The sequence below is a fragment of the Mucor velutinosus genome (assembly GCF_035048745.1).
Source record: "Mucor velutinosus strain NIH1002 chromosome Unknown tig00000041, whole genome shotgun sequence".
In the NCBI taxonomy this organism is placed as follows: Eukaryota; Fungi; Mucoromycota; class Mucoromycetes; order Mucorales; family Mucoraceae; genus Mucor; species Mucor velutinosus.
This window is the reverse complement of record NW_027041905.1, coordinates 3,257,823-3,284,935: the sequence shown is the minus strand read 5'-3', so window position 1 is coordinate 3,284,935 and position 27,113 is coordinate 3,257,823. Positions and strand designations below refer to the sequence as shown.

Sequence of the window (27,113 nt, the reverse complement as noted above, 5' to 3'; positions counted from 1 at the left end):
AAGCGTTTGCTGAGGAAAAATCGAAAAGTTTAAATAACACGAATACCAAAAGTAAAGGAATTGGGATTACACAATCATTCACATATGAAGTTCCCCAGCAGCTTCTATTTGCTTGATTCCCACAGTGCGTGTGTGTGTGTGTTGAAGATGGAGGCCTTTTTTCGTTTATTATTAGAGTCATGATATTATTGTATGCAGAGTATATATATATACAGTTTTGTAAATTATTGGGTGAGAATAGGGATTGAATGATGGTTATTAAACTTGAGATGAGCAATGCTGTTGTGTCTCGTCTTGCTATTTACATTCTTTCTGCTGGGTTTCTTGGTATATGCTGCGAAAGGATCCATGATGGGTGATGAAGGTGGTGCTGCTGGCTTGTTGGATGATAACAACTCTTCCAAGTCGTCTTGATCCGATTCAGACTCTTCCCAGTAGTTGAGTTGCTGATGTTGTTGTGCTTGTTGTTGTTGGTCTGCGATGGGTGCGGCAAGTGTATTATGTATCAACTCAGGAACAACTTCTTCTTCCTTCTCGTTAGTTTCTTCCTCGATAAGCTCATAAAAGAGCATAAATGGATTTTTTTTCAGTACGTCTTGAGTGTTCATCATGCCAACATCTGAGTCAGAAGCAAAGAACCAGTCTGAATCATGGGGCTTAAGTGTTGTATCATCATGTCCACAATCAGCGCAGCTACAGTTTTCAGCCAGCAGACGACGCTTGCAGGACACAAAGTGGCCATAACTATGACGACCTTTGTGAATGACGCTGCTCATCAAACGATACTTGACACTGGATCCATGGTCAGGGGTAGAGATTGGCAAGTAGGGTTCCGTTTCAAGTCTCCCATTTGTACAGTAAGGAGTCAAATCTAGCATTTCAGGATACACAACTTGGCATTCGTTCTTGAGCGCCTCTCCTGCATCTGTATACATTGAGCGCACAAAGTGGAAAGACAGTACTTTGGGTGGTTTGGAAAACATGCCTTGCTTGCTTTTGGCTCTTTTGATCATCGTCCCTGCTGAACTGTCGGTACCTTCTCTTTCAATGTCGCCCGTGCTGAGTCTGTGCTCAATCTCAGCCTTGAGGTCCTGCTTGCGCTGCATCTCTCTGCTTCTTTTGGGCCCCTGTTGCTTAAGGACGTCAATCTCTGTGGTGAGTTCTCGTACTCGGTTCAGCAGTGAGCATTTTGTGCAGTCCACGTCAGTCATTTGTTCAATACGAGTCAATTGCGTTAAACATTCATCTAATGTAGTTGCAGCCTATAATAATAAGCGATTGTTTTTAATGACTTGCAAAACAGTTTATTTGTCAATAGCACTTACAGCGTTTGTAGGGAGCACGAGCTGGATATTGTTGAAGTTTTCCAATTTCAGCGCACCCTAAAATACAGTTGAATGATCTCTTCATACACCTATACACACAATCTATACTTACACTATATCCACAAACCGTACACGATGTTCTATATGCCAAAAAGCCATTCAATGGGTTTTCAATCTTGTTTGTCTTTTTTCTGGCACCAAATGACAGCAGATCCTTTAAGCCCTGTTTCTTGTCTAATTGAGACCTCTCAGCTTCCAGTTCACTGGCTAACAGCTGATATATCTCCTGAGCATCTTGCTGTTCTCTGTTGAGAAGGTAGCGATGCTTTCCCAATACGTTAACAATGTCAGTGGGCTTGAATGCATTGTTGGACGGTTGCGATAAAAGTCGTAAGGTTTTCAACAGGGACTGTGTAACAGGTAATCTAGATGTTGAATGTGCAGTGCTCATTTGATCCAAATAATGTTGTAATTTTGGCAATGACGATAATGACTAAATCGAGAAGACGAACATTCAGTATTTCTGTGGTGTTGCTCGTGAGCATACAACTGACCTGAAGAACAGAGTTCAAAAAGCATGTGTTTCCAATGTTGATCAATCCTGCCACCATCGAGCTCGATGATTCTTGCAATAGACAGACTTGCATATCGATAGGTGAATTAGGCTCATCAGTCACCATGTTAGCTACGGGAGACGATACAGAATGAGATTGTTCTCTGTGAGGCTTCTCTTTGCTGTTGCTGGTGGTCGACATGTATGGAAATAGCATGATGTCCTGTAAGCCAAGCTGCTCGATACAAGATAGCGAAAAGTTTTTCAGGGTATGTTTGTCGGTTATTGTAAGAAAGTGATAGACTGGGATCAGCACTAGTAAGCTTCCTATCAGCAACAGACAGGATTGCACAATGAAGGATATATAGGTGATGATGAAATGAAGTCCTTTTAGTAAAAGAGTCATTTTATCAGTGCTGTGGATTCAAGAAAATAAAAATAAAAAAGAAAAAGAAAAAGAAAAAGAGATGCTGCGATTGCACATATGATTGTAAAATAAGTTATTTATAATCAGAGTGAAATCTCCCGATCATCGTTTGTATCATTGAATCGCTGGTCCGGTTATCAAAAAAAGCATACAGATTGTTGTAATTCACCTCGGACGTTACTCGCACAATGAATAAACAGGGACAAAAAAACCTTAAATTGGAAGAGAAGCGTCGCTATTGTTCCAAATCAGCTGCATCGATTTCCTTCAGCATGATAAAATGGGTCGATTGTGGCTTCATGTTAACGTCATTAGAGCAATCAATGGTTTGTCGGCAACAGTAAGTGTCCATATTTCCCAGCACATGTACCGAAGATGGAGAGAGAATAGTCGGTTCATAAAGAGGAGAGGGCGGCAGGAGTCATGATGGCGAATTCAAATTGTAAATCATCACAGACACTGGTGTCCTGTATATACATAGTAGGTAAGACTACCTGTATCTCAGGCTAGCCAGTAGCTTACTCAGGTTGTATTACCTCTTTTGATTGAATGAGCACGCCCACAACTCCTTGATCAGATGCTTCCGTACAGTGTGTTTGCTGACAATTTATGCAGCTCGAGATGATTTAGTGATTTTGAAGAGAGAGGCGCCACAAATCATATGCTGAAACTATGCTCTTGTTAGCATCAATGTACTTGAAAGTTCTCGTGCCTTCCACTATTTGGCATATATTGCTTGGCGACATTTTGTGTATAGCAAATCAATGAATGCTTAGGAACCAGAAACCAGTAGGTGTATCATTCTGTCCGAAATCTAAACTGTTTCTCATCATTGACATGCATTGTGTACCAAGAACATAACAGGTTGTTTGCATTGATACTACAGCGGTTCGTTTTCAGGCACACAACACTATACCGTGCTACACATTGGCTCTGTTTCTTCTTACGGATTCGAGGTTAGCCAACTATTGGACATTCTTCAATAGATGTTCCATAATAGAACAACACTTTTGGCATATGACAATGAGTAATCTCTCAGCAGTGGCTGTATGCAAAACCGTCTAGACACTCTCTGCTTACGTAGTATCATAGTAGTGTGTTTGGATGATCGAAGAATGAGCTTACAAACCTGTTTCTTGGTCAAGCATCCAACTTGAGAATAAAGAATACGACAAAAGATCCACGCAAGCAACCACACGAGCATCTCAACATGAGAAATGGGGTTTGTTGTCATGTAGTGTAATTGAAACTCTATTCCCTTCTGGCATGCCAATGCGTCCACTTTTGATCTTCTCTTCTATGATTTGCTTGAGCTGTTTATATGGTTTGCTCTTTTTCATGCAGCCTGTTTATGAGCATGTAATCCAAAATCTTAAATTACAAACAAAGTAACCGTCCGCCACTCTTTGATAAAGGAGGCGAAAAATGGAAAATCCGTTAAAATCACTAACATTGATTCTTGTGGTTTTAAAACTTGCATATTAAGCGAGTACATATATGTGCCGAAATAAGCTCTTATATTAGCTTGGCTGGAATGATGGAGTCTTATTCATCAACCTAGAAAATGTCTATTCACAGATCACTATCATTTGCTCCCAACATCAGAGCCCAATGCTGGTTGGTTGCTTAGTTGAGTGATGTGAATCTTGAATGTCTTCAAATGCGAATGCATTACTACGTATGCCATTCAGAAATTGGAGCTGTACTATGTACATAGCATCGTCATCTTGGTTTCCTGGATTGACTCGTACTTGGAATAACCCTCAATGTTATTGATACCTGATATCGACCAATGAATGGACTACCGGACATTTACCGAAACAAAAACCTGAATTGCTACTCAAATTAAGTGGGAGCAACAGAGAGCCAGATGGCTAAAGACTAGAGCTCAAAGCACTTGAATTAGAATCTTTCTCTTTCCGAACATACCGTAGCGCGATGGTAAGCTATACGAATCAGTTGAGCCATCCATCATGACAGATGTGAATGGATGTATGCATGTGAACAGAGAGAGATGGAAGTGAAACGATATGAAGCAAATGGATGGATCGATGGATGTTGAGAAAAAAAAATGGATGCCCACCACCATCAGCCTGAAAGCGATAGTTCCAAGCAACAGTATGCTACGACCATCTTCACTTGCACTGTCACCATCGTGTTCATATCAGCTCGCTCTTCATCTCTATCTTTCATAGAATAGCTCAACGCATACACATTTGCAGCAGATCATTAACATGTTACCTATCATTGTAGCCTCAACAAATTAAGGATATTAAGCAATTCCTCGAAATTGCCCGCAGAAAGGATGCCCAATGTAAGCTGATGAGTGAAATCAACAATTCAGATAGTGTATTAACGCTTGCATTATAGCCGCTCGCATCAAGAAGAACGCTGACTCTGTCAAGTTCAAGGTTAGATGTTCTCGCTACCTCTACACTCTTGTTGTCAAGGACAAGTCCAAGGCCAACAAGCTCAGACAATCTCTCCCTCCTGGTAAGTTTGAAGTAGCGTTTGCTCTCTAGATGTTGTATTAACTTTATATGGTTGTAGCTCTCGTCGTCAACGAGATTTAAATAGGTTGATTTTCATCTTGATTTAGTGTGTTCGTTTTTTGCGCCATAAACAACAAAAAAGGAATATTCAAGTTAAAAAATTAAAGCAATACATACTGTATAATAAAAGATAGTAAGGAACGTGTTCCTTATGATTCTTTTAATATAAAATTGTCTAGTATCTTTATTTACATGATGTGGAAGGATATGTAGTAATGGTGATGATGGTACTGGTGGTTTATATGGCTACTTTCTCTCTGTGAGTACGTACCGGAGATGGAGCTGTGTTGCTCTTTTGTAACTCTTCTTCGACTAGAGAATACTGTCTGGTAATCTTTTCGATGGAAGTTTGTACTGGCAGATGGCATTGAGCTAGGAAGGAGAGATCAGGATCAGGATTTCAGTGTTGTTCTTTTTTTTAAAAAAAGGGGAATCACAGCCGTTACCTAACAAGATCTGATTAACTCGACTAGCCAATTCTTCTCTTCTTTGCTGTCCAAGTAAATGACTGGATTGTGATTGACGTGGATCTGCGTACGCAATGAGTGCAGTTACTTCCTTGACTTGCTCTTTGGATCTGCTATTGGTGGGCTTCAGATGAGTTTGTGCATAGCGGATAGCATCAATTGTGGAGGAAGAAGTTCGGATAATTTCAATAAATCGTTGACATTTCAATTGAAACAGTATATCCTGTAGTTCAGCGGTTTCTGCTCTGTTGTTGGGCGGTGGTATGCCATTTGGGATCAAGTCTTGAACTGCTAGAACAGGAAAATGCCTCTTTATTAAATCAAATGCCAACACAATGTCTCCTTGTTCAATGGCATCAATTAAACCTATATGTTTGAATGATTAAACATACCAAGAGGCGGATTATTTTGTTTTGCAACCTACTCTTTCTTGCATCTAATAGTGTCCATTGATTTTCTAAAAGGAAATGGATGAATATTGTGTGGATTTTAACTACAAATGTGCTCCTCTGATGTACCATCTTCTTGATGCTGAAAGGCGACTAATGTGAAAAATGGTTTAATATTTCCGTCGTTTGTGGACATATGGAGAAATATTCCCTTACTTTTGCTTGGTCTACTACTAGATTTGCTGCACTGTTCAAGTCTTTTTGTCTCTTTCAACAATGCTCTTGCTGTGTTCTTGAAGCAGTTATGCATGAGATACTCCATGACCATGGAGTGACATTCTGAATCCATTTTACGAAAGATTGTATGCGTTGCTAGGAAATATAAAAGAGAAATGATCAGAGAATGAAAGAGAGAGAGAGAGGGAGAAAATGGCGGCTGTCCACACAATATACGTATGATGCCACATCACATGATCCTCTGGAATATGCAAAAAGATAGAGCGATGTATTAACGCTCTCGAGATATGTGTAGTAGATATATCCTTAATCTCTCACAAAAGATAAAGCCTGATGATCACGCAGCGCAAGAGCGTATTACACAAGTCCCTTCAACATGTTGACCATATTTGATATTCTGTAGCACACTCTTGCCAGCTCAATCTATCCAAAGTATCCCAAGATTTCGTCAGGCACCTAACCGGATCCTAGATCAGGCAAGCATACTGAACATGGCTATAATATGATTTTCGTTACCAAAAGTTATATAGCTTCGAGTTTGAGCCATTAAAAAAGCGATAAGAATGTGTTTTTGCATATATATAATAGCCCCAGATGGATTTTCTCCTATGCACTGGAGAAAAAAAAAACAACCTTTGTAATAGCCTATTTCGCTTATCAGAGTCAAGTGTAATGGGAAGACTGGATATCCTGCTTCTGCTCTCAAATTTGTTCAAAAGTATATCTCTGAAGCATCTTTCATTGCTGACACTGTTAAGAATATTAGCAAGGCTTGGACTGTCGCACTATATTGTTAAAAGGAGCTTGGGTGGTCTCTCTGCGCTGAATAAGATGACGAGTAGTGGGATCTCATTAGACAACCTTATGATTTGCACTTGTTTTAGACAAAAAGCTATCTGCGATATACAAGAAGACAATACATGTATTATGAATAAACTTGAATTTGGCAGATCATTCATATACAGTAGCCATTGTGGCTTTTTTGGATAGAAGTCTATAAGATCAGCTCATGTATCTAAAACAAAATTCGCCTAACATGACTGACTCTTCCCCTCCAACACAGAGGGGTATACCTTGGAAGCATCTCACGCAATATTTTTCTCTATTTCTCCCCCTTTTCTCTTTTTTTCTCTTTTAATTCTCTTTGAAACTCGATTTTGAAAATGGATTTTGAGATTCAAAATAGAGGCATTTTGAGCAACGAACTATGTATAAAAGCTATTGAAAGCAGTTTATTATTACAAGTGATTACGAGTGATGGATAGATCAATGAAGTAGTAGGTGTTGGAAAAGGTTATTGTGAAGAAGGCTTGGTGATATTTTGCTTTGGAGTGATTTGGTAAAGGTTTGAAGCAGTGCTGCGCAGCATGTAAGCAAAAGGAGGATGGAGATTGCTTTTTCAGGCCGGCCCCATGTTGATGCTAGAGATTTCAAAACAAAACAAAACAAAACAAAACAAAACGAAACGATTATGGTATATGCCCATTTTGAGGGGGTTGGTTGCTAAGGATATAAACGGATTTTTTAGTCGCTGCATTGGTCGTCAAATGATTAAGCGACGAGTAAAGTGTAAAGTAATAACCAATACAAATAACCAGCAGTGTTTCGACGTTTCGACGTTTCGACGTTTCGACACTAGTAGTAGTATCTTTACAACTACCACCAATTTAACCAGGCTTCTTTTCTATTAGTTAAATGTTTTTTTCATGTGTTTGTTCTACAAAATGAGACCTTGTTAGGATACCTACTGTGATGCATTCTTTCAAAAATGGAGTTTTCAGCCCCCCCCCCCAAATCTGAAGTTTACAGTGACAAAGACACGGTTTTGTTTAATAACAGCACAGATGCATCATTTATATGACGCTCAAGTCTATAAAATAAGTCTAGGGCGCGCATTGAGTAATGCTGGCGTGCACAGGAAAATGTTATACGACACTATAGTAAAGGCTAATTTGAGCGATCGATTTTTGAACAATTTGGCTAAGGCTGACCTACTGACCACTGTGGATCCATGAGAATTGATGCTACAGATTTGAGTAAGACCTCAAGCGATAGGTAATTCTTAGATCTACGCAATAAGTACTGGTACAAGTAGATTGGCACAGGTTCAGTACAGGCTGTCTTTTGACAATCCTCGAAAATATTTGGAGATAAACAGGCTTGCATGAATAATACAAACTCTCCAATGACTATCAAGAGTGGTACCATTCGACGAGCGTATTTACTCTGTACAAAATTGCTAACGACTAAAAGCCGTGGCTACTATTGAAAAGTGTTCATTTGATCAGTGTAAAGGTACAGGTATGCATTACGTTGGTGTCCAGCCTATAGAGCTCGCGGATCTCGGTGGATCTCAAATTGGTTTAATGACAGTTTGGGAATGTTATGCAGCCAAGCGTGCGGTCGGCGTTGATTTCGTAGCGTGCCATAACCTCCTTGTTGAATCTGAATGGATTTGGAGCAAAAAAATGTATTCTTTTGACGATTTCTCAAGAATAGCAATAGATAGTCGATTTAGTATTATAATAATTGTTCATGCTATTTTAGACGGCCTATTTAACGGTAGTATTTTTATGAATTTTTTTTCAACTGAAAGTTTTCGAGGATTTAATAATTTTTAAATTTACGTTTTTAGTCGAAAACTCTAAATTTGTCTTAATAAACATCAGAATTTATTCTATCATGCGATGCACTGCTTAAATACCTTTTATTTGAATTATTACACGTTATAGTTAAAATATGTCGTTTTGCAGGTAAAAAAAAAATTGCAATTAATTGATTTTTAATGATTTTGCCTTACTACCCCTCACAAGAACTAATTTGTTCATAATCCTAAAAATTTGAGATAAAGTGTCAAGAAGTATCTTGGAAGCGACAGCACTCGTTTGATATCATTCTGAGAGTCAGAATCAGCCTGTAAGTCGAGATATTGGCGCGTATTATAGGCTGTGATTTAGACAGCTTTTGAGCAGCAAAAGGTTGCCTCGATGTATTTCACAGACAAACACTGATACCTAACCTAGTGGAACTCTTTACGAGACTAAAGACATGGAAGCTGCTTGTTTTGATGCACTAGCAACTGCTCAAAAAAGTGATTACAGGTAGTTATACGCAGGACAGCATATACTAGTCCTAAGAATGGCCATGAAAGGCTCATCGAAGCCTCGTACATGGCGTCAGTGGAACAAGCATCGACAGATTAAACTTTCAGGGAACTCCACGATGAGCGTCATTTTAATAGGCAAATCAAGGTTGCAGTTTGCTCAATGACAGTTTAATGATATTCTGTCTTCAATCTGATGAGAAAGGAGTCCATCAACGGTAAGCTGATAATTTTGGGGAAGAGATTCAAATCTATCTCATTTGGGTATTTCTTTGTTGATCCCGAGTGCTATCGTTCAGGCCAGCAGAATAGTTTAAATCTTTAAGCCATGGTCTATTCTCGATTTAGTATTCCTGAATCGTTGAATCTTGATTTTAATGCAATCACAGATACGCAAGAGATCGTTGCTGTTTAGACTGCCCTGAGTATTATTTTAGTACGACTAATTTAAGGTTCATTTGAATTCAGAATAGACACCATCAATAAATGATATATACAAAAAGTCAATGAAATCGCAAGTCATATTGCGATAGATTGCCATCATGCCACCATATCAGTTATGCATGTGTGTATGATTGAAAATGTTCGAGTAGCATGCGATTTTTGTTAATGCATGGGTGAAGTACAAATGGTTACCAATGAGGCGTGAGATTTTTTTTTTTTTTTTCTGTGGTGTCTTTTACGACACAAAGAGTTTATATTTACGCAACTTGTTTTTGTCCGCCGTTTGTAAAAGAAATGCAGAATAATCGATGGCTATCCACAGGCGTAAGCAGCTCTCGAGCCAGTTCTATCCATGAAGATCAACAGCCATTCTTTGCTTCCAAAGAGGAATGCCATCTCAAGACAAGCAAGTCATTTGATGATTGGGAGTATGTGATAAAGGCTCTCTTCAAGACATCCCAAGTACACGACGATACATTGAAGACTGCAAAACTATTTACCCAGGTAGACTCACTGTCTAAAAATACAAAAAACTCCATCGAAAAGACTAGCAAAACCTTGGATCGACTCTTGGACAAGTAAGTGACATACGTGACATGCTTGTATACTTTGCCAATGTAAGATTGAACATAGAAAATTGAGCATCTTGGCAGCAGTAAAGGACTTTAACGACATGCAATCGTCATTGGATGTAACTACGATTGCTAGAAAGCACTGGATCAGTCAAGAAGACGAATGATGATTTCTGTGTACGAAATCAGAGCAAAGGGTGGTCTGTTCGTATGCTCTTTTGTAATTGTATTATGCATGTGCCGTCATGATTACTCGCTTTTTCTGTTACTAAAAATGTTACCATTGTTGAATGCTATTTACATGCATCATATGGCTCATGCGCTGTAGAATGAAGAATAATTTGATCCTCATTGTTGTTGATCTTGCTTATTCATAAAGAAGACAAAACTCGCTTTTTCCAGTTACGATGTCATGATTTCATTTGTTCATTTGTATAGTGTGGGGGGGGGGGGTGTGGGGAGGAGGAGGATTGCAGATGCCTTTTATAAATGGATATGTTACCATCATCGTCTAAATAGGGATTAGTTTAAAGAAAAATAACTTGTTCCGTTGAGTGTCTGTTAACATCTTGTGATATTACTACGCTCTCAATGCCATGCTTTTTTGGCTTGATAAAATAAGAAAGGAGCCTCACATATGCCAGGGGATGGCATAGAGGAAAGGGGATCGGACGAGGGGTGTAGTGTGTGTGTGTGTGTATGTGTGTGTGTTCCATTCACCCAAGCTGAGACAAATAATTATACCGCGCATATATACATGACAAACGCCAGGCAGACTGAAAGCCACCCAAAACAAGTAGGATGACTCACTCACTTTCTTTTTTTGAAACAAATCGCTGAACATATGGAAGGCGAGTTATTTAATAAATCCCGAATGTTTGATTTCTTTTTTCCTCTTCTTTCTCCTCTTGCTTTCTCACTCAAGTGATTTGTCATACAACAACAACCATACTTCTTACATCACACACATACACATCATAGCATGATTTTTAAATCCATCCTTATTTTCATCTACTAACTCCTGACATACAAAACATTATCGATTTAATTATTCTACACAAGAGAAACAGAAAGATGAATTCTTTCAACAAAGTGCAAACCTGTCCCAACGACGAATACAACACTATTCAACAAAACATCATTGATTTATTAGACACATCTGAAATGGATTATTACCTGAACGATAAAAGCTTAGCGCCGCTTAGGAAAGTGCCTGTCTGCATTGCTGCTGCTGTCTACAGAATGTCGGCTGGGAATTGCATGCCATGTAAGCATCTGCTGTTGTATTTGGTAGGCATTTGGTGCTAATACTGTATTATAGATACAGGCTCTCAATCACACCTGAACGGCAAACTACTTCAATTGAACGGATATCAGAGAAACGAATCACCATGGGAGAGCTACAAACACAAGAAAAAAGCCGAAGATGCTTCCAGCTGCTCTACATTGGGCGAATCCACATGCTCCTCTCGTTCAGACTCTCCTGAACCCAAACGTCATTCCACCAAAAAGAGATCGTATCATATGCTGTTGCGTGAAATTCGTCGATTGCGAGGAGAAAACTCATCCTTACGTACTAGCGTCTCTGTGCTCAAGAACGATCTGCGCGATATCACCCTTTCTCGCCAAGACACCGATGCATCCCATAAACGATTCTATGATGAATACCTGGATAAAAACACTCAACTGGAAATCGATTTGATGGACCGAGATGATGAAATCACACATCTGAAGCAGCAGATTGAAGATTTGAAGCTCTCTTTGGAGTCTGCCGCTGCCGCTGCCTCTGCTGCTTCTGCCTCTTCAAGTAGCACCAGTAGCACCAATGCCAGCAATGCCAATGGTAATGGCGGCTTGACCTTGCACGATGCAGCCTACTTTAAACGCAAAAACTCAAACATTTGGGGCTGCTACGAATTTGAAGAAGATGAAAACGACAACATGTCCTGCCAACCTGTAGCGCATGAAAGCGCCTTGCCCGAAATCAATGTCAAAATGGATGAACTTAAGACACAAGATGATCAGGAAGTCAATGATTATTTTCACAAGCGTTTCATGGATGGAGATGATGAAACAACAAACCACTTTGCTCATGACGATGACGATGACGACGATGACGAAGATGAGCAAGAAGAGCAACTCACATTTGACCAAGTAGCTGCATCTTACATACACCAGGCCATTCTATCCAAGTTATCCAGTGCGCGTGTTCGACTGGAATTTGATGACTTGATTCTCAAGCATGAACCCTCATCAGATACCATCGCCTCCGTTTTGGCTCATTCGTTTGTCCAATGGATGTGCTCTTTGTTGGTCAAGTTTGTGGATAAATCAGCTGCTCAACCTACCACTGCCACCAAGGTGTTTACCACCAAGATTCAAGCTGGAATTGTCGAGTTCTGGGAATCCATCCTGCAGTATTATACAACAGACGATGAAAGCCAGATCCAGCTTTTAAACCACATTGAAACTGAACTTGACCATGTTGCCTTTGGGACAGCCATTGTCGATCATTTTGATCGCCTCATTCTCATGCTCTACAAGTACCATGTGGTGGACGATGAAGCAGTGATAGCATGGTGGCAGCACCCGTTTAAAAACGATATTTCAAACAAGATTCGCAAGATTACCACCAAATTTGTCGATTGGGTGCAAGATGAAGACGACTCTGAAGAGGAGGACTCTGGTGATGAGGACTCTGATCAAGACATGGAGTGTGACGATGATGAAATCTTTGAAGACGACGTCGACGACGATGATGAAGGGTTCAGTTTTGTTGAATCTCCAGTGTCGGAGCAAGATCTGGAAGCTGAAGATGGATCTGATAATGATATGGAGTTAAACCATCACTCAATAGACGATTTACTGATTACCAAAGACCGTGAATTATGTGTCTGTCAATTGGACAATGATACCAGCAACACTCACGTTAGCAGCAAGCATGAACCCGTCGAATGCTCCTGCAGTACATATACTCCCCCTCCCACCGAAAAGAAAAAGAAATCTGTTCGTATAGCGATGTAAATACTCTCACCCTCCACCTACTCTCATCCTTACCATCATCATTCTAAATATCAAATGCTCTCTCAACCATCCGAACCCTCTACCCATTGAAAAATAGCTGCTTTCCGCGCCAAATGTACTTAATTCCTATTGTTTTTTCTCTTATTATGTAACAATAAAAAGATACGCGTCTAATATCCTAGGAAACAATGAGATTACATGTAATAACATGGACATTTAGAGTTCAAACCACACGATGGTAGAGAGCCGACTTGCCTCAGAATGTCGATCCTTTTGCATGTGTCAATGTGGAAACATTTATTCCGGGTGTCTCTGTTGATTTTCTCCTACAAAACTGGTTTAGGCCGTGCATGGTGAGCGAAAAAGTTGCGTTCCGTCGTCTGTATATCAGTTGACTTGCATTAATACCACTTCAAGAAGAATGGCTAAGCTACAAGTACCGTATCCATCATGCACGTCCAACCGTTAAAGTCGAATCAAAAGTGCCTCATTTGTAGCGACATGTATTTGAGGCAATAGTATGCCGTGTTGGATCAATTCAAAAAAGCAAATGGCCCCATCTGCAGGCTCTACACATGTGAGAGATGAGCACCATGTAGCCTCTGTGGAGGCTACTGACGATAGACAAATGTTATCATGGAAAACAGGCATTTGCCATTGTTTGTGGAGATAGAGACAGAGCTGCCAAAGAATTGCAGATGCAGTGGCAAGCAAATGTTGGCCATACATGCCACTCATGAAGCATCAATCCAAATACCAAATGCTCATTGGCATCTGGAATCAGCACTGAATAGTCATGTCCATGTTCATTCGCCCTCTCAAGGCACGATGTCAATCAGTTTCTTATCCAATCTACATTAGGGTCCACCCAATAAACCGAACTGGAATGAGCAACATTTCTTGCAAAAGCTTTTTCATTTGATGGACAACCACCACCACCCTTAGCCGTGAGTTTTCCCGCTTTCGCCGCAGCTGCGCCATATCACTACGGTATATAGCTTAGCCAAGCACCACATTTCTTTAAAAGTCTAAATATGATAAACAAAAGGGAGCAGCGTTTTGTTTGTCTTGTATTTCTTGGCTCTTTGATTATCTTTGGTTTACAAGCAATCCATCTTTTTTTTTTTTTTTTTTTCTACAATAATGCTTGATTTGAGATGGCATATCACATTTGACAACACACATTACAATGATGGATAAAAAAAGGGCCATGTGCATGTTCTACATTTATACCAACATCTTGTGTGATATGCTGAGCCAGTTGGCCACAAATCGGGGCGTTCTGTAGCATATGGCATCTTACTCATCGTTCCATCTTGTTTTCATTCTGTGCTACATGTAATATCCTGAAAAGGCGCGCTTAGGTTTCCGTAATCGTTAGAAAAATAGACTCATTACGGTATGAGTTGTTTGTTTGTATTATACAATGAAATTTGATCTGTTTGTTTCTAAATGTCCTATGCATATAAAGTGTGTAATTCTGAGTGTGTGAAAGATAAAGCGAGAGTATGAAGATGATGTCAAAATGTCTTCAAAAAAGGGCTCTTCGCCCACACTAAACATTAGATAAAGCAGGTTTGATCAGCATGAGCAAATGACCAAAGGCCCTGTGCTGGATCTCGTCAGAATCTGCTTGGCTTTTACTTCTACTGCTGTCTTGTTTATTTGCAATGTCTTTGTATACATTTTTCATTCGGGCACTCGGACCGCAGCTAAATAAGGTAAAAGATGGAAAGCAACTATTACGAGTATTGCTGAAAATAGAAATCATGGCCTTGATCTACCGGATATTTGACTCATCTATATGATATACATTCTGTGATGAATTAAGAAATTGATATGCGAGCAATGCGCGCAGAAAGAGATCCCGCCTTTGGGGTGATAGACAACTAAGCAATTATAGTTTTGGCTTAGCGTCGCTCATTAGGATCATAGTGATGAAACGATCGAAATGCCCTTTTTCCGCAGCATCCTCCCCCCCCCCCTCCCCACACACACACACACACACAAATTTCTTAGTTTGCCGTTATCAGAGACGTTTCCAAAACTTGGATTTTCCCCATTATAAAAAGTGCCTTGATTTCATTCAGCATTTCCCTGTTTTTCTTTCATCTCTTCATCTTTTTTTACATTACATTTGCAACGAAAAATGACAGAATTATACAGCAATTTTTATGGCAATGAACAATTTTCATACCATCATTTGACTCTACCACAAGAGAAGCCTCAGCGTAGACTCTCATTTTCTACATTGTTACAAAAGAGACCTAGCCTAATGGGCAGAAAAGTCAGTATCTTTGGACGCCAAAAAAAGCCTGAACTGAAATTGGTGATCCCATCTACAGTCAAGGAATCGACTCATCTTTCCAGAGCCAACACTGCCATGACAAGCTCAAGCATGACCACAGATGAAGATGGTCCCGAGACACCTACATCTAACACATCGCCTACCTACGACGCCTACCAGCACAGATCTTCCACTGTATCATCCGTTGATCTGGAGACTGCAATTACGACTCCCTCAGATTCCCCAGTGAATCCCCCTATGGACTATTCTGGTAAAGGATACTCAAACTTTTACATCAAGCTACCAAATGGAAACTGGATGGTGCGCATTAGAGATAGCAACCGAAAGATTGTTGGTACCTATGAACTTGATGGATCTATGATTTAAGACATCACATACACACACCATATACCCTCTCCTTTCCCTTACTATTCACTACTCATTTGTACATTTCCTACTCATTTCTATATCTTATCATCATATCTTACTTATATATACATCAAAAACACACATTCACTCTAATTTTTCATATATATATATATATGCAACAGAATAAAATATAAACACATACTATTGTTACGCTATAAAACAACAAGATGCTCGGGATGGTTGGTACATTAATAATGCAGATGTATAGAGATATTGCCATTAGATGGCGTTATTGCTCAGGCATCCACTAAACATCCAAACTGTAGATGATCTTTTATTGATGAGTAATGAGCAATCAATAGAAATGAAATATATGCATCGAAGATTTGATGCTTTTTAATTAAAATCCCCTTGATATACGGCGGCATACGACAATGAAGCCAAGCAATTTCATATACTCATCATATAGGGAGATGGGCAATATCATGCCACTTAAGCTAACGATGGTACCACAACAGTTTTTTGACATTGCTGTATGTTTATGACAATCCAATACATGGCATAAAATGCACAGCATTTGAATATTGCAATTCGATTGCTGATGATAGTAAACGCAATCCTAAATCATGCTAAAATGCAGCATGTAGAGTGCCATTCTGTACATGTCTATTTACCCGTCTAGACCAGGGCTTCATGAGTTTAATATACACAATACAGTGGTTCATCATAAAAGAAACCCCCCAGAAATCCATTTATTTATTGACGTAGTTTGCACGACGGAGCACTCAAATCCGAGATACAGAGAGAAATACGCATAGGTATTAACTAAACAGCTGATATATGTGCTGGTTACATTTTATAAGCATACAGTAGTGAGCCAAGCTTTTTAGTTTGATTGATTCGCTTGCTTGGATTTGTAGTGTGATTGGACAAACAAATGGGAGGCTTTTGAGTTTCTTGATTTTTTCTTTTGCTTTCCAAGCAATCTTTTGTCCATACGCACACATACATCTAATCAAACATGAGCTTCCTCGATAGCATTATCCAAGAAGAAGTGTCTAAAAAACGTAAAGTTTTAGACGCTGTTAGTAAAGAAAGCGGCTCTGACAAAAAGTTAAAGTACGTTAGTAGAGCCGAATTGGAGCGAATTCGTGAAGAGGAATACAGACGTAAAGAGCAGGAGAGAGAGGAAAAAGAAAGACAGGTAAGTTATACATAGTGCTGCTCTCTGACGCCTTGATTGCTGACTGTCATACAACAGAAAAAAGCTCGTTTAGCAGAAGAAGAGGTATAGTTGAGCTCATTTAGCGCATAATTGCAATCAACTCATTACCTATTTACAGGCCAAGAGAAAGGAATCAGAAAAGCAGAGTGCAAAGGCAGAGGAAGGATCCAATGCTGAAGAAAATGTAGGTTCAATTAGAATAAAGTAAATGATGCACTGCTGGATGGTTCGATTAAACATCATGTATAGGAGCAAGTCATTGAAGCATTCAACATCTCAAGAGAGGAATGTGTGCGTCGTCTCAGAGCTATGGGCCAACCTATTCGATTGTTTGCGGAAACAGATAAGCAATGTAAGGTTCGTCTTCGTGCATTAGAGTTGATGAATGAAGAAGCAGGGGTAAGTTTTTTCTTGCAGTGGTTGAGGAAACCGAGGTATACAGCATCTAAGCTCTATGCAATGATTAGGAGCAAGGCCGCAATGAGTTTATGAAGACTTTGGAAGAAATGGAAACAAGCATGCGTCTCGATGAACTGAAGCAAAAGGGTGGTGTCAGCGAAGAAAAGAAAGTAAAAAAGCCAGCGCTTGCCGTAGAGCCTATTCAATTGGAATTGATCTCGAAGGATATTGATAGACTTTATTCTCAAATCTACGCCTACTTTGCTGTAAGTGATACTACATGGGATGTTCATGACAAAAGACTTGGGTATTTATGGCTGTATTTTTTTTTTCCACACATAATAGCATACACTAGAAGAATGGGAGGAGTATATGGCAGCACGTCCAGAGGAGGAAAAGAGAACTGGTCCAGGCAAAAGAGCAGCCGTATTACAAAAACAAGCAGCAGAATACATTAAACCTTTGATGCGTCAACTGAAAAAGAAGACATTGGAACCAGATGTGCTAGCTCGTGTTGCAGAGATTGCTCAGAGAATGCAAGTGAGACTTTACAGAGACGCTCAAGATGCCTATCTTCAATTATCCATTGGCAATGCACCTTGGCCTATTGGTGTTACTATGGTTGGGTAAATATTCAGGATGCTTGGTGGAGCCGCTGATGGTGATCATGACTAATTTCTTTTTGCCGATAGTATTCACGAACGTTCTGCCCGTGAAAAGATTTCTTCTTCGCAAGTTGCACATGTACTCAATGATGAAGCTTCCAGAAAATGGATTCAATCTGTGAAACGTTTAATGACATTTGCTCAAACAAAGTATCCTCCGTATACTCTTAGTCAAATTTCTTAAATAAAGCTCGCTTTGCACTCCTCTTTTGAAAAAAAAAAAAAAAAGTAATATGGTAGAGTCTGAACAGTCGATTTTTGAGCTGAAAGATACATGATCTCACTACAAATGGAATGTTCTTGGTCCTGAAGAACCGCAACGTATAATACGAGTCATCTCAATATATGGTGCTCTTTTCAAAACGACGGCATCGTTTCTTGGTTTTGCGTGCATTTTAATGTCGCTCGAGTCAATCTTCCTCTTACAATGCTTGTTCGTTGCCATGACAATACCTTACATTGAGACCCGTTGCACAATGACCACCTGCTTTTATTTGCTCGGCGAATAATTTTAAGACTCCAAAGTGCACTACAAATTTGGAGTATGTTAGAGGGGGGTGGAAGGGGTCTTTTACTGTTGTTGCATTATGTCAAATAAAAGAGTTCTTTTACGTCTCGGGGCCGTGATTGTCCCCAAGACGAGATACACTGTGGCGATGCCTAAAAGGTACTATGCAAGCCGCCCCAAGAAACTGGAAGCATCCATGGGAGGCATCTTTGAACCATTTCTTAATGATAAAATGTATGGAGACAGCCGTATAAAGAGGAATTACAAGAGCTAATACAGCATTGATAGAGACAAGAAACTGATCAAGGAAGAAGAGCCTATATCAGCTCAAGAGCTGCTTGGAAGAGCAACTGTGAAAGGTAAGAAAACATACACATACACACATTCGTAGTCTGGACGATGTAATCTTATCTCTGTAAACGCAGACCTGTTACCAGACGATGATGTGCTGAAGCTCTCTTTGGAGCACAAACAAACGGTATTGCCCATTGAAAAGCAAAAGGAACTGGCATCTGCAGTATTGGATCTGGTCAAGAATGAAAAGCATGACGCAGAGCAGATTCTCAAGCGTAAAATATCCAATGCCAATAGAAACAGGATTTGAATTAATATGTTCATTTGACAGTGGTGGATAACAAGGCAACTGAGCTTACAGCATTCGGCAATATCTTACTTAGAAGTTCAAAATGTAAGAGATAGGTGCATACAGCATACAACTATATAGTATTGACTTTTGAGAATTATGTATTAGACGGTGCTCCATTAGCACTGGAACTGTACAAATATGCCATGGATGAGGGAGATGATCGTGGTGCATTCAGTTATGCCAACATGGTATACAGAGGATATAATGGCACACCCAAAAACGAAGACGAAGGCATTCGTATCATGTCACAGCTAGCGCAAAAGGGACATCCTTACGCACAAATGAACCTGGCGGCTATCTTGATGCGCACTCAGCCAGATAGAGTATCAGCAGCTATCAAACTATATGAGCTTGCAGGACAAGCTGGATTAGACAATGCCTACAGTGAATTAGGTCGTATGTATCGCTTGGGTTATGGTGTACATCAAGATCATAAAAAGGCAATCGAGTACTTTACAAAGGGCGCACAATCTGGAAACCCTCAATGCAATTTCATGCTCGGCGTGTACTGCTCCTCTGGTCTTGGTAATGATGAACGAGAACCAGATCAGAAAAAGGCATTCAAACACTTTCAAAAGGCAGCTGTCAAGGGTATGGCCGAGGCGCAATACAATGTTGGACTGAGATTCCTCAAGGGGCATGGTGTAGAGGCGAATAGCTTTAACGCTGCCGAATTCTTTCGCATGGCAGCAGTGCAAGGCTTTCAGTTGGCTCAGGTGAACCTCGCCGGCATGTATTCTGAAGGAAGAGGCGTAAAAAGTGATCTGGATGAGGCTCGCGCATGGCTAGAAAAAGCTGCCTCTCAAGGAGGTTCTATCGGTAAAGATGCTCAGAAAAGAATAGAACAACTGGATGAAATCCAAGGCAAAAAACGAGACAAATGTAATATCATGTAATAAAGTAATGCTGTTTTAATGTTTTTGATCTTTACAATTTATGGTGTCCAAGTCAATCAGTCAAAGCGACACATTCAATTTCGACAGCAACATCCAAAGGAAGACGAGCAACTTGGACAGCAGAACGAGCAGGTTGATGAGAGGGGAAGAACTATAGCAGTATAGTGTTAGTATCTAGGTATATTTAACAGGTGTTGTTTTTGAACACTTACAGAAGCATAGACCTCGTTCATGGCAGCGAAATCATTCATATCTTTGAGGAAAACAGTGGTCTTGACAACCTTTTCAAGGCTAGAACCAGCAGCCTTGAGAACCTCAGTCAAGTTGAGGAAAACTTGCTTGGTTTGTTCCTTAACATCACCCTCGACGACCTTACCTACAGGCCGATATTAACACACGCCCATTACCAAATCACATAACCATCAATTTACCAGTGGCAGGGTTCAAAGCAACTTGACCAGAGGTGTAGACGAAACCGTTAGCCTTGATAGCTTGAGCTAATCAATATAGAATGTCAGTATAGAAACGCGGTTGTGTCATTCTATCAACTTACCATAAGGGCCAACAGCGGCAGGAGCAGAATCAGTGTCTGCAATTTGACGTTTTAGCGTTCAGGGGCCATTTTTTTTAGTTAATTTTTTGCTGGCTTTACTTACGAACACGGGCCAAAGACATTTTTTAGATATTCAGAAAAGAGATAAAGAAACAAAAGAATTGAATTGAAAGTTAAGGTTTTTATACCACTATTTTGATGTATACAAATGAGTCTATGGAGATGATTTGATATGATTGGCTCAAGGAGGCATATTTTAGTAGCGTGTATTTCTCTTTCAGTCGGGTGTACTTGCGATACAGAGCACTGAAGCTTGATTTGACACATTGAAGTGTAGTAGGAGACAGCGAGAGCATGAATTTAGTATGAAGGGCTCAACCTCAGCTGGGAAAATACCCTAGCAAGACTCAATTTCTATGAAAAATGGATAAGATATTACTAAACCAATATCACATCTTGCAAGCAATAGTTAGCGGAATAAATTACATATAGGTTTTATTTCAAAATTTGGTAGGATCCAGGTACAAAGGTAGAGAGAATGAGCTAGGAGAAAGATAAGTGAGGGGCGGTACTGAATGAGAGAGAGAGAGAGTGAATGAGACAGTGAGAGAGAGAGTGAGAGAGAGCGAGATGGAGAAGAAGTAGAAAGACGGCGAATGATCTCTATAGACTAGATGTCAAACCCCCTACAGAGATTGCACTCATAGAAGATGTAGAAGATTGAAAAAGAAAATAGTGTAAAAGGTATATATAAAATAGAGATATTAAGAAAGTGCCTGAGGAGTAATTATGCCCAAATCTTGAGATAACTATCCCAACTACCGGTACATAGAGCCATGCCATCATTTGATACACCAAGACATGACACTCTATTTTCATGACCTGTCAAAATACCAACACGTTCGCCCTTGAGAGTATCCCATACATGACTACTGAAATCATCATAGCCTGCAAACAATAATCTGCCTGAAGCAGAAAAGGCAATTGATGTGATACCATATAAAATGTCTGCATCAGTATAGTTGTTCAATTCACGATCAGCTCGAAGATCAAATAAGCGACAACTAGCATCGTCTGAACCAGTGCCAATAGCTGTACCACTTGGGAAGAATCTAATTTAACAATTTAGCCTATGTGTTCTTGTATCCATTGAGAGCCCTATCAAGTTGAAAAAAGAAACTTACTGCACAGAATTGATATCGCTTTCGTGTCCAGTGAATGTCTGCACGCAAGATCTCGTTCTTATGTCCCAGATTTTAGCAGTGGAGTCACAGGCACCCGAGACAAACATGTTGGGATCATTGGGATTGATGGACACACTCATCACATCGCCCATATGATCAGCGAATTCATGAGTCTTGACGCCTGCATCAATATCCCAAAGGAAGCAAGTCATATCACCAGAACTTGTCAAGATTCGACGATCATCCAAAAATCGACAACAACTCAAATAGCCAACATGAGCAGATAACTCTCGGGCAGGTCGAACAGGGCCATCACGAGAAGTGAGGTTGTAGATGGAGCAAATGTTATCCAGACCACCACAAGCAACAAAATTGCCGGAGGGGGCGTAGGCAGCTGTCATGACCCAAGCAGAACGAAGCGGGATGGCGTGCAATTTGTTGGTGGTGTAGGCATTCCATACAATCAATTTACCGTCCTGAGAAGCAGATACCAGATGCTGGCTGTCGTTTGCCCAATGCATGGCATAAATTTTGGCTAAATGGCCTCTGAGATTTCTACGCACTTTCATGACAACTCGAGGCAGTGGCTCGACATCCTGAGCCATTTTTCTCACTATACAAAATAAGAGGATCTTGTTTCAGTGTCTGTGTGGGGTAAAGGAAGGAGTAGTCATCCTATAAATTCAGGGCTTACATGTTGTGTCAGCTAATGCTTCTTTTCTTTGCTTGATTCTTTCTTTTAATAGATCTGCATCTCGACGAGCTGCTGCTATTCTCTCTGAAATATCGTCTTGGTGCTGCATCGTTTGAAGTGTGTTTGTTTACTGTTTGTATATGATGTAATTCTCTCGAGTTCTCTCTTTAGGTGGGTTGTTGAGTTTAAAGGAATGGCTGTATTGAATCAACGAGGTGAAGATGAAATCGATACAATGTCAAGGAAAGAGAGGAACCTTATGATGAATGAATATCTAAAAAAAAAGAGGAGAGAGAGAGAGAGAGAGAGAGAAAGAGTGAAAAGCTTTTTATTGAAACCCGAGATCCCTAAAGAGAAAAGCTTTTTATATCAATATCCTGAGTGGTACCAGGTACAAAAACGACACCAATCTAAAGACCGAATTTCTTTTCATTTCATGTATTTGCTAGTATGAGATCTTCGATCACGGCAATGAGAGATGCCTCTAAATCAATGCTATAGATGACGCTTTGTAGAAGAAAAGAGGCTATGAGTGTCTACCACTGGCAAACGCTGTTCGTCTGGCTTGATCTAATTGCATCTAAACATTCTATTTTTCAATCAAATACTTGCTAAGGGAAAAAGCAGTTAGAACCATTCAGCGGAGAACATGGAGAGGTCGAAAAAATACTCAAAAAACGTGCCTTCATAGCTCTGCTTCTAATGACACAAAATAGCAAATCCTCACATCCGGAGATAATCAGATTTTCTCTGTTCTGTAATATCTATGGAACTAAATTTTTCTGTATAAAATTGTTTAATATACCCATCTATTTCCTAGTTATTCAAAGTGTGTGTGTGTGTGTGTATATGTATGTCGGATGCAAATAGAGTGATTTAATCCATGTGATATCATTTTTGTGGCACAATAAATATCTGATAGGTCGTCTACTCTTGCATATTTACCATTTTGCATTTCTTTCTTCTTTTTTCTCATTCAAATCATCATGCCCAGAAGGCTGAGACACACCATTGCCATTGAGCATCCTGTGATGAAGATTGTTGGTAGGAAATCAGCAAGGGCAGCTAGCAAAAGAGGTGCAATTCAGGCATTCAAAAGCTGGTGTCGATTCGCAGTAGAAAAGACATGTCGCGAAAAGCCAATGCGAAAGATCAAAAAGAAAGCTGTGTCTAAGCGACGATTGCCGCAATGTCTCAAAACACAGCCAAAGCCTATTGACTCGCTACGATATGAGTTTGCCTGTAAGAAGCTGACGGTCTCTCAGTCGTTGAGATCAAACAGGAAGAAGAAGGAAAGTCGCCACAAGATACAATTTGGCAACTATCTGATAGACACTTGGTTTACATCTCCTTATCCAGCAGAGGTGTATGCGCAATCCAAGTTCTTTGTTTGCGAGTTTTGCTTTGTTTCTATCAAAACGGTTGCTATGGCTAAAAGACACAAGGACAAATGCTGCATAAAATGTCCTCCTGGAAATGAAATTTACAGGCAAGGGAATATATCCATATTTGAGGTGGATGGCCACAAAAATAAGGTATGTAGATCAATGCGATGTGCTCCAAGTAGGATACTCACTAGTCATTCATAGATGTACTGTTTGAATTTATGCCTATTAGCCAAGCTATTCCTTGATCACAAGACGCTATTCTACGATGTAGAGCCTTTTTTATTCTACATCATGACAGAGACAGATCAAAACGGCTGTCATTTTGTAGGTTATTTTTCAAAAGAAAAGCGATCTGTAATGAACTACAATGTGTCTTGCATTCTAATACTACCAACACATCAGCGAAAAGGTTATGGGCAATATTTGATTGATTTCAGTTACCTGTTGACAAAACGTGAGAGCAAAGTCGGCACGCCTGAGAAACCATTGTCAGCTTTAGGCTCGCTAGGATATCAACGCTACTGGGATTACACTGTTTTAAAGCACCTTACGTTTGAAGAACATGAGCAATGCCAAAGCATAGATGGTAAGCAATTCGCTGTTGTGAGTTACTATAAACAGGTAGCTGATGATTCGTAGATATTTCAACGAAAACAGGGATGACTCCTGACGATATCGTTGCTGCTTTACAGAGAAACAGCCTATTAAGATTGAGCGATGGTCAGTACGAATTACATATCAATCAACAAGACATTGAGCGACAATTAGAAGAGATCGAATCAAAGATAAAATTGCGCATCGACCCTACAAAGCTGATGTGGACACCTCCCAGCTACAGTCATGTTCATCTGGATACATTGGAGGTCCTGGATTATTTGAGCAATATTTAAAAGATAAAATAAAGGAGATATTTATCGCAGCTGGTCCATACCATGAGTATATCTTGTATCGTGTTTGTTCCTCTATTTGACGAATTTTGCTTGAGCTCGAATTGATAGAATGCCTGGAAAGCTGCACACATCAAGAGGTACACATTCAGTTAAATTACATTTAGGCACTGTTGTTATATCTAATTACATGCAAAACATAACCAAATTGGACAGCTTTCAAGCCTTCATATCTTGACATGTAGACCTTTCTGAACCTCCGGAATAACACCAAACAATTGTACTCGAGTAGCAGTAATTTTCTGACACCTTTGCTCAACTTTTTGAAGACCCTAAAAACATGGCCAAAAATCGACCAAAAAGCATGAGGGACCCCTCATGGTTTTTATCGAAAATCAAACGATCGCATTTTTCATCTTGAAAATGAACATTTTTACTATGGTATACATTGAATCAAAATGTTTCTCTCGATCCAAAGCAACCTCTGAAACCACTTTTATGAGGTCTTCATATGCAAAATTTCGACATTTAGGCCAAAAACCTCATTTCATCTTTTTTGGAATTGCTCAATACATTCATTCAAAACATATATTTTACTTTGTACCATTGGAAGCGCCTTGAAAAGCACTCCAAGAATGCATTAGGAAGCATTGGGTGATACCCACAGTTCATATAGTCGAATATCACAAAATAGAAGAAAGAAGTCGAAAAAAAACAGAATTTGTCCAATCTTGAACAGAAAGAATAAACTGAGTTTGAGTCAGTTTTAGTGGCGGATTGCTGCTGGCTGACCCAAATGCCTTTTGGATGATGATAATGATGATGACAATGTTTAAATGGGGATCATGAAATTGAAAGGACAATTACTTGGTCTAAATCTTTTTTTCCTGGGGGGGGGTGGGGGTTTCCCTATAAAGGCGTCTTTTGCAATGATAATATTTTACAACAGTCGCTATAGATCTTACGCAACAAGTCCTGTATTTACTTACAGTCGGCTTTATGTTACCATCTCAGGAGCAACATCAGCGAATAGATACCTCCCCCTCCAGACTCTGATATAGCCTTTTTTTGTCTCTACTATTAATTGATTGTTTAAAATCTACTTGATATACAAGGTTTTTATTATCTCTGATTTGGGATATCTCTGTCAAGAGCCCGCAAGGCGATGCCGCCATCGAGCGTAGCAAGATTGATCGGCTAGTACGAAGAATACAGCAAAGAGCCGACAAGATGGAAAAAAAAATGGGTCTTGTTCTTTTAGGGCCAGCAAATGGTTTATTTGGCCAAGTATATATGATAGATCAAAGCACAGAGTAGTATGAATAAAACGTGTTTTACTTTAAATTGCATTGCCTGTGAAGCCTTGTTTGCTTCATTTAGATGGGTTTTGTGTTCAGAGGGAAAGTAAAGCTGCCATAGACCACATGTCATATGCGTTGATTCCAATACCTTGATACGCTTGCTTAAACTGCTCCCTTCTTTTGGTACCTTGATGGAGCAAGCGACCGTGTCTTTTAATTGCTGGAAACTTCATTCATGCCGGCATTGATTGCATAATCTTCGTTTGGGGGCGTTCAAGTAAGCGCAACTGTAGATGGTGCCATGATTGTAGGGATGCAGTTGCTGCTGTGTCGTATCGAATTGAACGTAAGCTGTCTTGTTGCTAGTGCGTGTGCTTTCAGCGTGTAAGCATTGCCATGAGTTCAGATCACATTGCAAATGATCGAGTTCCACACGTGGTTCTGTGACCAAAAACTGTTTTGGGCGTTGCATGCCGTCCTCCTCTTTCGAAGCACAGGCGTAGAACACAAATGCAGTTGCGGCGAAGGCGGTGTGCTTGCCAAAGGGCTTTCTATAAGCTACATATCTGATGATTTCTTTACATTGTGTGCGGGTAGAATATGTGGAATTGCTCGAGAGCAATGGATAGCTTAGTTGATAGACCGCATAGACAGATCTGGGCTCATGATCAGGGCCAATCTTGTACAATGTTTCCATTGAATTGCTTTTCCTTTTACACCATTCTCTGCTCATACTGATTGTATTGATTGTAACAGCCTCCATTTTGATGGTGGTGCCTATTGCGATGCCTAATTTTGTGCTTGCTTCATTGATGGTGGAGCTTTTGAGAAGCACCTTTTCATACGCTGGCAGATTTGCGATTTTGACAAAAGCGTGTGTCTCCATTTTAGAAGCTTTGATGTAGTTGAATGATTTACAATGTATTTTTTATTATATATAGGAATTTATGTCCTTTGTGATGCCTGATATTGACGTAATCGAGACAACAGAGCAATAAATTCACATTGCTTTCTTGTG

At 39.9% G+C, this 27,113-nt stretch overlaps 12 protein-coding genes across 12 annotated transcripts; 7 read left to right on the top strand and 5 right to left on the bottom strand.

Annotated features, from left to right (window-relative positions):
• Positions 1-224: 224 nt before the first annotated feature.
• On the bottom strand, positions 225-2,080 carry LSP1_2 (lipid-binding protein; the record flags this gene model as incomplete). Its single annotated transcript, XM_064820671.1, has 4 exons — positions 225-1,262; positions 1,326-1,382; positions 1,438-1,818; positions 1,880-2,080. 4 exons carry the CDS (start codon positions 2,078-2,080, stop codon positions 225-227), a joined length of 1,677 nt encoding a protein of 558 aa, XP_064684591.1.
• Positions 2,081-4,243: 2,163 nt separating this feature from the next.
• Positions 4,244-4,878, top strand: ATC70_001273 (uncharacterized protein; the record flags this gene model as incomplete). The annotated part of the gene is made up of 4 exons (XM_064820670.1): positions 4,244-4,246; positions 4,559-4,619; positions 4,676-4,798; positions 4,856-4,878. 4 exons carry the CDS (start codon positions 4,244-4,246, stop codon positions 4,876-4,878), a joined length of 210 nt encoding a protein of 69 aa, XP_064684590.1.
• Positions 4,879-5,095: 217 nt separating this feature from the next.
• On the bottom strand, positions 5,096-6,062 carry ATC70_001272 (uncharacterized protein; the record flags this gene model as incomplete). Its single annotated transcript, XM_064820669.1, has 5 exons — positions 5,096-5,229; positions 5,304-5,690; positions 5,749-5,781; positions 5,843-5,866; positions 5,930-6,062. The coding sequence occupies 5 exons, from the start codon at positions 6,060-6,062 to the stop codon at positions 5,096-5,098; spliced, it is 711 nt and encodes a 236-aa protein (XP_064684589.1).
• Positions 6,063-9,791: 3,729 nt separating this feature from the next.
• TVP18_1 (Golgi apparatus membrane protein tvp18) lies at positions 9,792-10,236 on the top strand (the record flags this gene model as incomplete). The annotated part of the gene is made up of 2 exons (XM_064820668.1): positions 9,792-10,075; positions 10,131-10,236. The coding sequence occupies 2 exons, from the start codon at positions 9,792-9,794 to the stop codon at positions 10,234-10,236; spliced, it is 390 nt and encodes a 129-aa protein (XP_064684588.1).
• Positions 10,237-11,143: 907 nt separating this feature from the next.
• Positions 11,144-13,093, top strand: ECM4 (S-glutathionyl-(chloro)hydroquinone reductase; the record flags this gene model as incomplete). Its single annotated transcript, XM_064820667.1, has 2 exons — positions 11,144-11,336; positions 11,391-13,093. 2 exons carry the CDS (start codon positions 11,144-11,146, stop codon positions 13,091-13,093), a joined length of 1,896 nt encoding a protein of 631 aa, XP_064684587.1.
• A 2,149-nt stretch (positions 13,094-15,242) lies between these two features.
• On the top strand, positions 15,243-15,767 carry ATC70_001269 (uncharacterized protein; the record flags this gene model as incomplete). Its single annotated transcript, XM_064820666.1, has 1 exon — positions 15,243-15,767. One exon carries the CDS (start codon positions 15,243-15,245, stop codon positions 15,765-15,767), a length of 525 nt encoding a protein of 174 aa, XP_064684586.1.
• Positions 15,768-16,770: 1,003 nt separating this feature from the next.
• On the top strand, positions 16,771-18,222 carry ATC70_001268 (uncharacterized protein; the record flags this gene model as incomplete). Its single annotated transcript, XM_064820665.1, has 7 exons — positions 16,771-16,953; positions 17,011-17,037; positions 17,093-17,158; positions 17,224-17,373; positions 17,442-17,639; positions 17,719-17,999; positions 18,066-18,222. 7 exons carry the CDS (start codon positions 16,771-16,773, stop codon positions 18,220-18,222), a joined length of 1,062 nt encoding a protein of 353 aa, XP_064684585.1.
• Positions 18,223-18,625: 403 nt separating this feature from the next.
• On the top strand, positions 18,626-20,088 carry ATC70_001267 (uncharacterized protein; the record flags this gene model as incomplete). The annotated part of the gene is made up of 5 exons (XM_064820664.1): positions 18,626-18,780; positions 18,835-18,905; positions 18,972-19,115; positions 19,172-19,234; positions 19,298-20,088. The coding sequence occupies 5 exons, from the start codon at positions 18,626-18,628 to the stop codon at positions 20,086-20,088; spliced, it is 1,224 nt and encodes a 407-aa protein (XP_064684584.1).
• Positions 20,089-20,140: 52 nt separating this feature from the next.
• On the bottom strand, positions 20,141-20,763 carry ATC70_001266 (uncharacterized protein; the record flags this gene model as incomplete). Its single annotated transcript, XM_064820663.1, has 5 exons — positions 20,141-20,239; positions 20,301-20,464; positions 20,520-20,585; positions 20,642-20,677; positions 20,745-20,763. 5 exons carry the CDS (start codon positions 20,761-20,763, stop codon positions 20,141-20,143), a joined length of 384 nt encoding a protein of 127 aa, XP_064684583.1.
• Positions 20,764-21,428: 665 nt separating this feature from the next.
• ATC70_001265 (uncharacterized protein) lies at positions 21,429-22,628 on the bottom strand (the record flags this gene model as incomplete). Its single annotated transcript, XM_064820662.1, has 3 exons — positions 21,429-21,753; positions 21,826-22,438; positions 22,520-22,628. The coding sequence occupies 3 exons, from the start codon at positions 22,626-22,628 to the stop codon at positions 21,429-21,431; spliced, it is 1,047 nt and encodes a 348-aa protein (XP_064684582.1).
• An 877-nt stretch (positions 22,629-23,505) lies between these two features.
• ATC70_001264 (MT-A70-domain-containing protein) lies at positions 23,506-24,797 on the top strand (the record flags this gene model as incomplete). The annotated part of the gene is made up of 4 exons (XM_064820661.1): positions 23,506-24,054; positions 24,109-24,231; positions 24,310-24,493; positions 24,565-24,797. The coding sequence occupies 4 exons, from the start codon at positions 23,506-23,508 to the stop codon at positions 24,795-24,797; spliced, it is 1,089 nt and encodes a 362-aa protein (XP_064684581.1).
• A 1,527-nt stretch (positions 24,798-26,324) lies between these two features.
• PCL7_2 (cyclin-like protein interacting with PHO85) lies at positions 26,325-26,981 on the bottom strand (the record flags this gene model as incomplete). Its single annotated transcript, XM_064820660.1, has 1 exon — positions 26,325-26,981. One exon carries the CDS (start codon positions 26,979-26,981, stop codon positions 26,325-26,327), a length of 657 nt encoding a protein of 218 aa, XP_064684580.1.
• Positions 26,982-27,113: the final 132 nt, after the last annotated feature.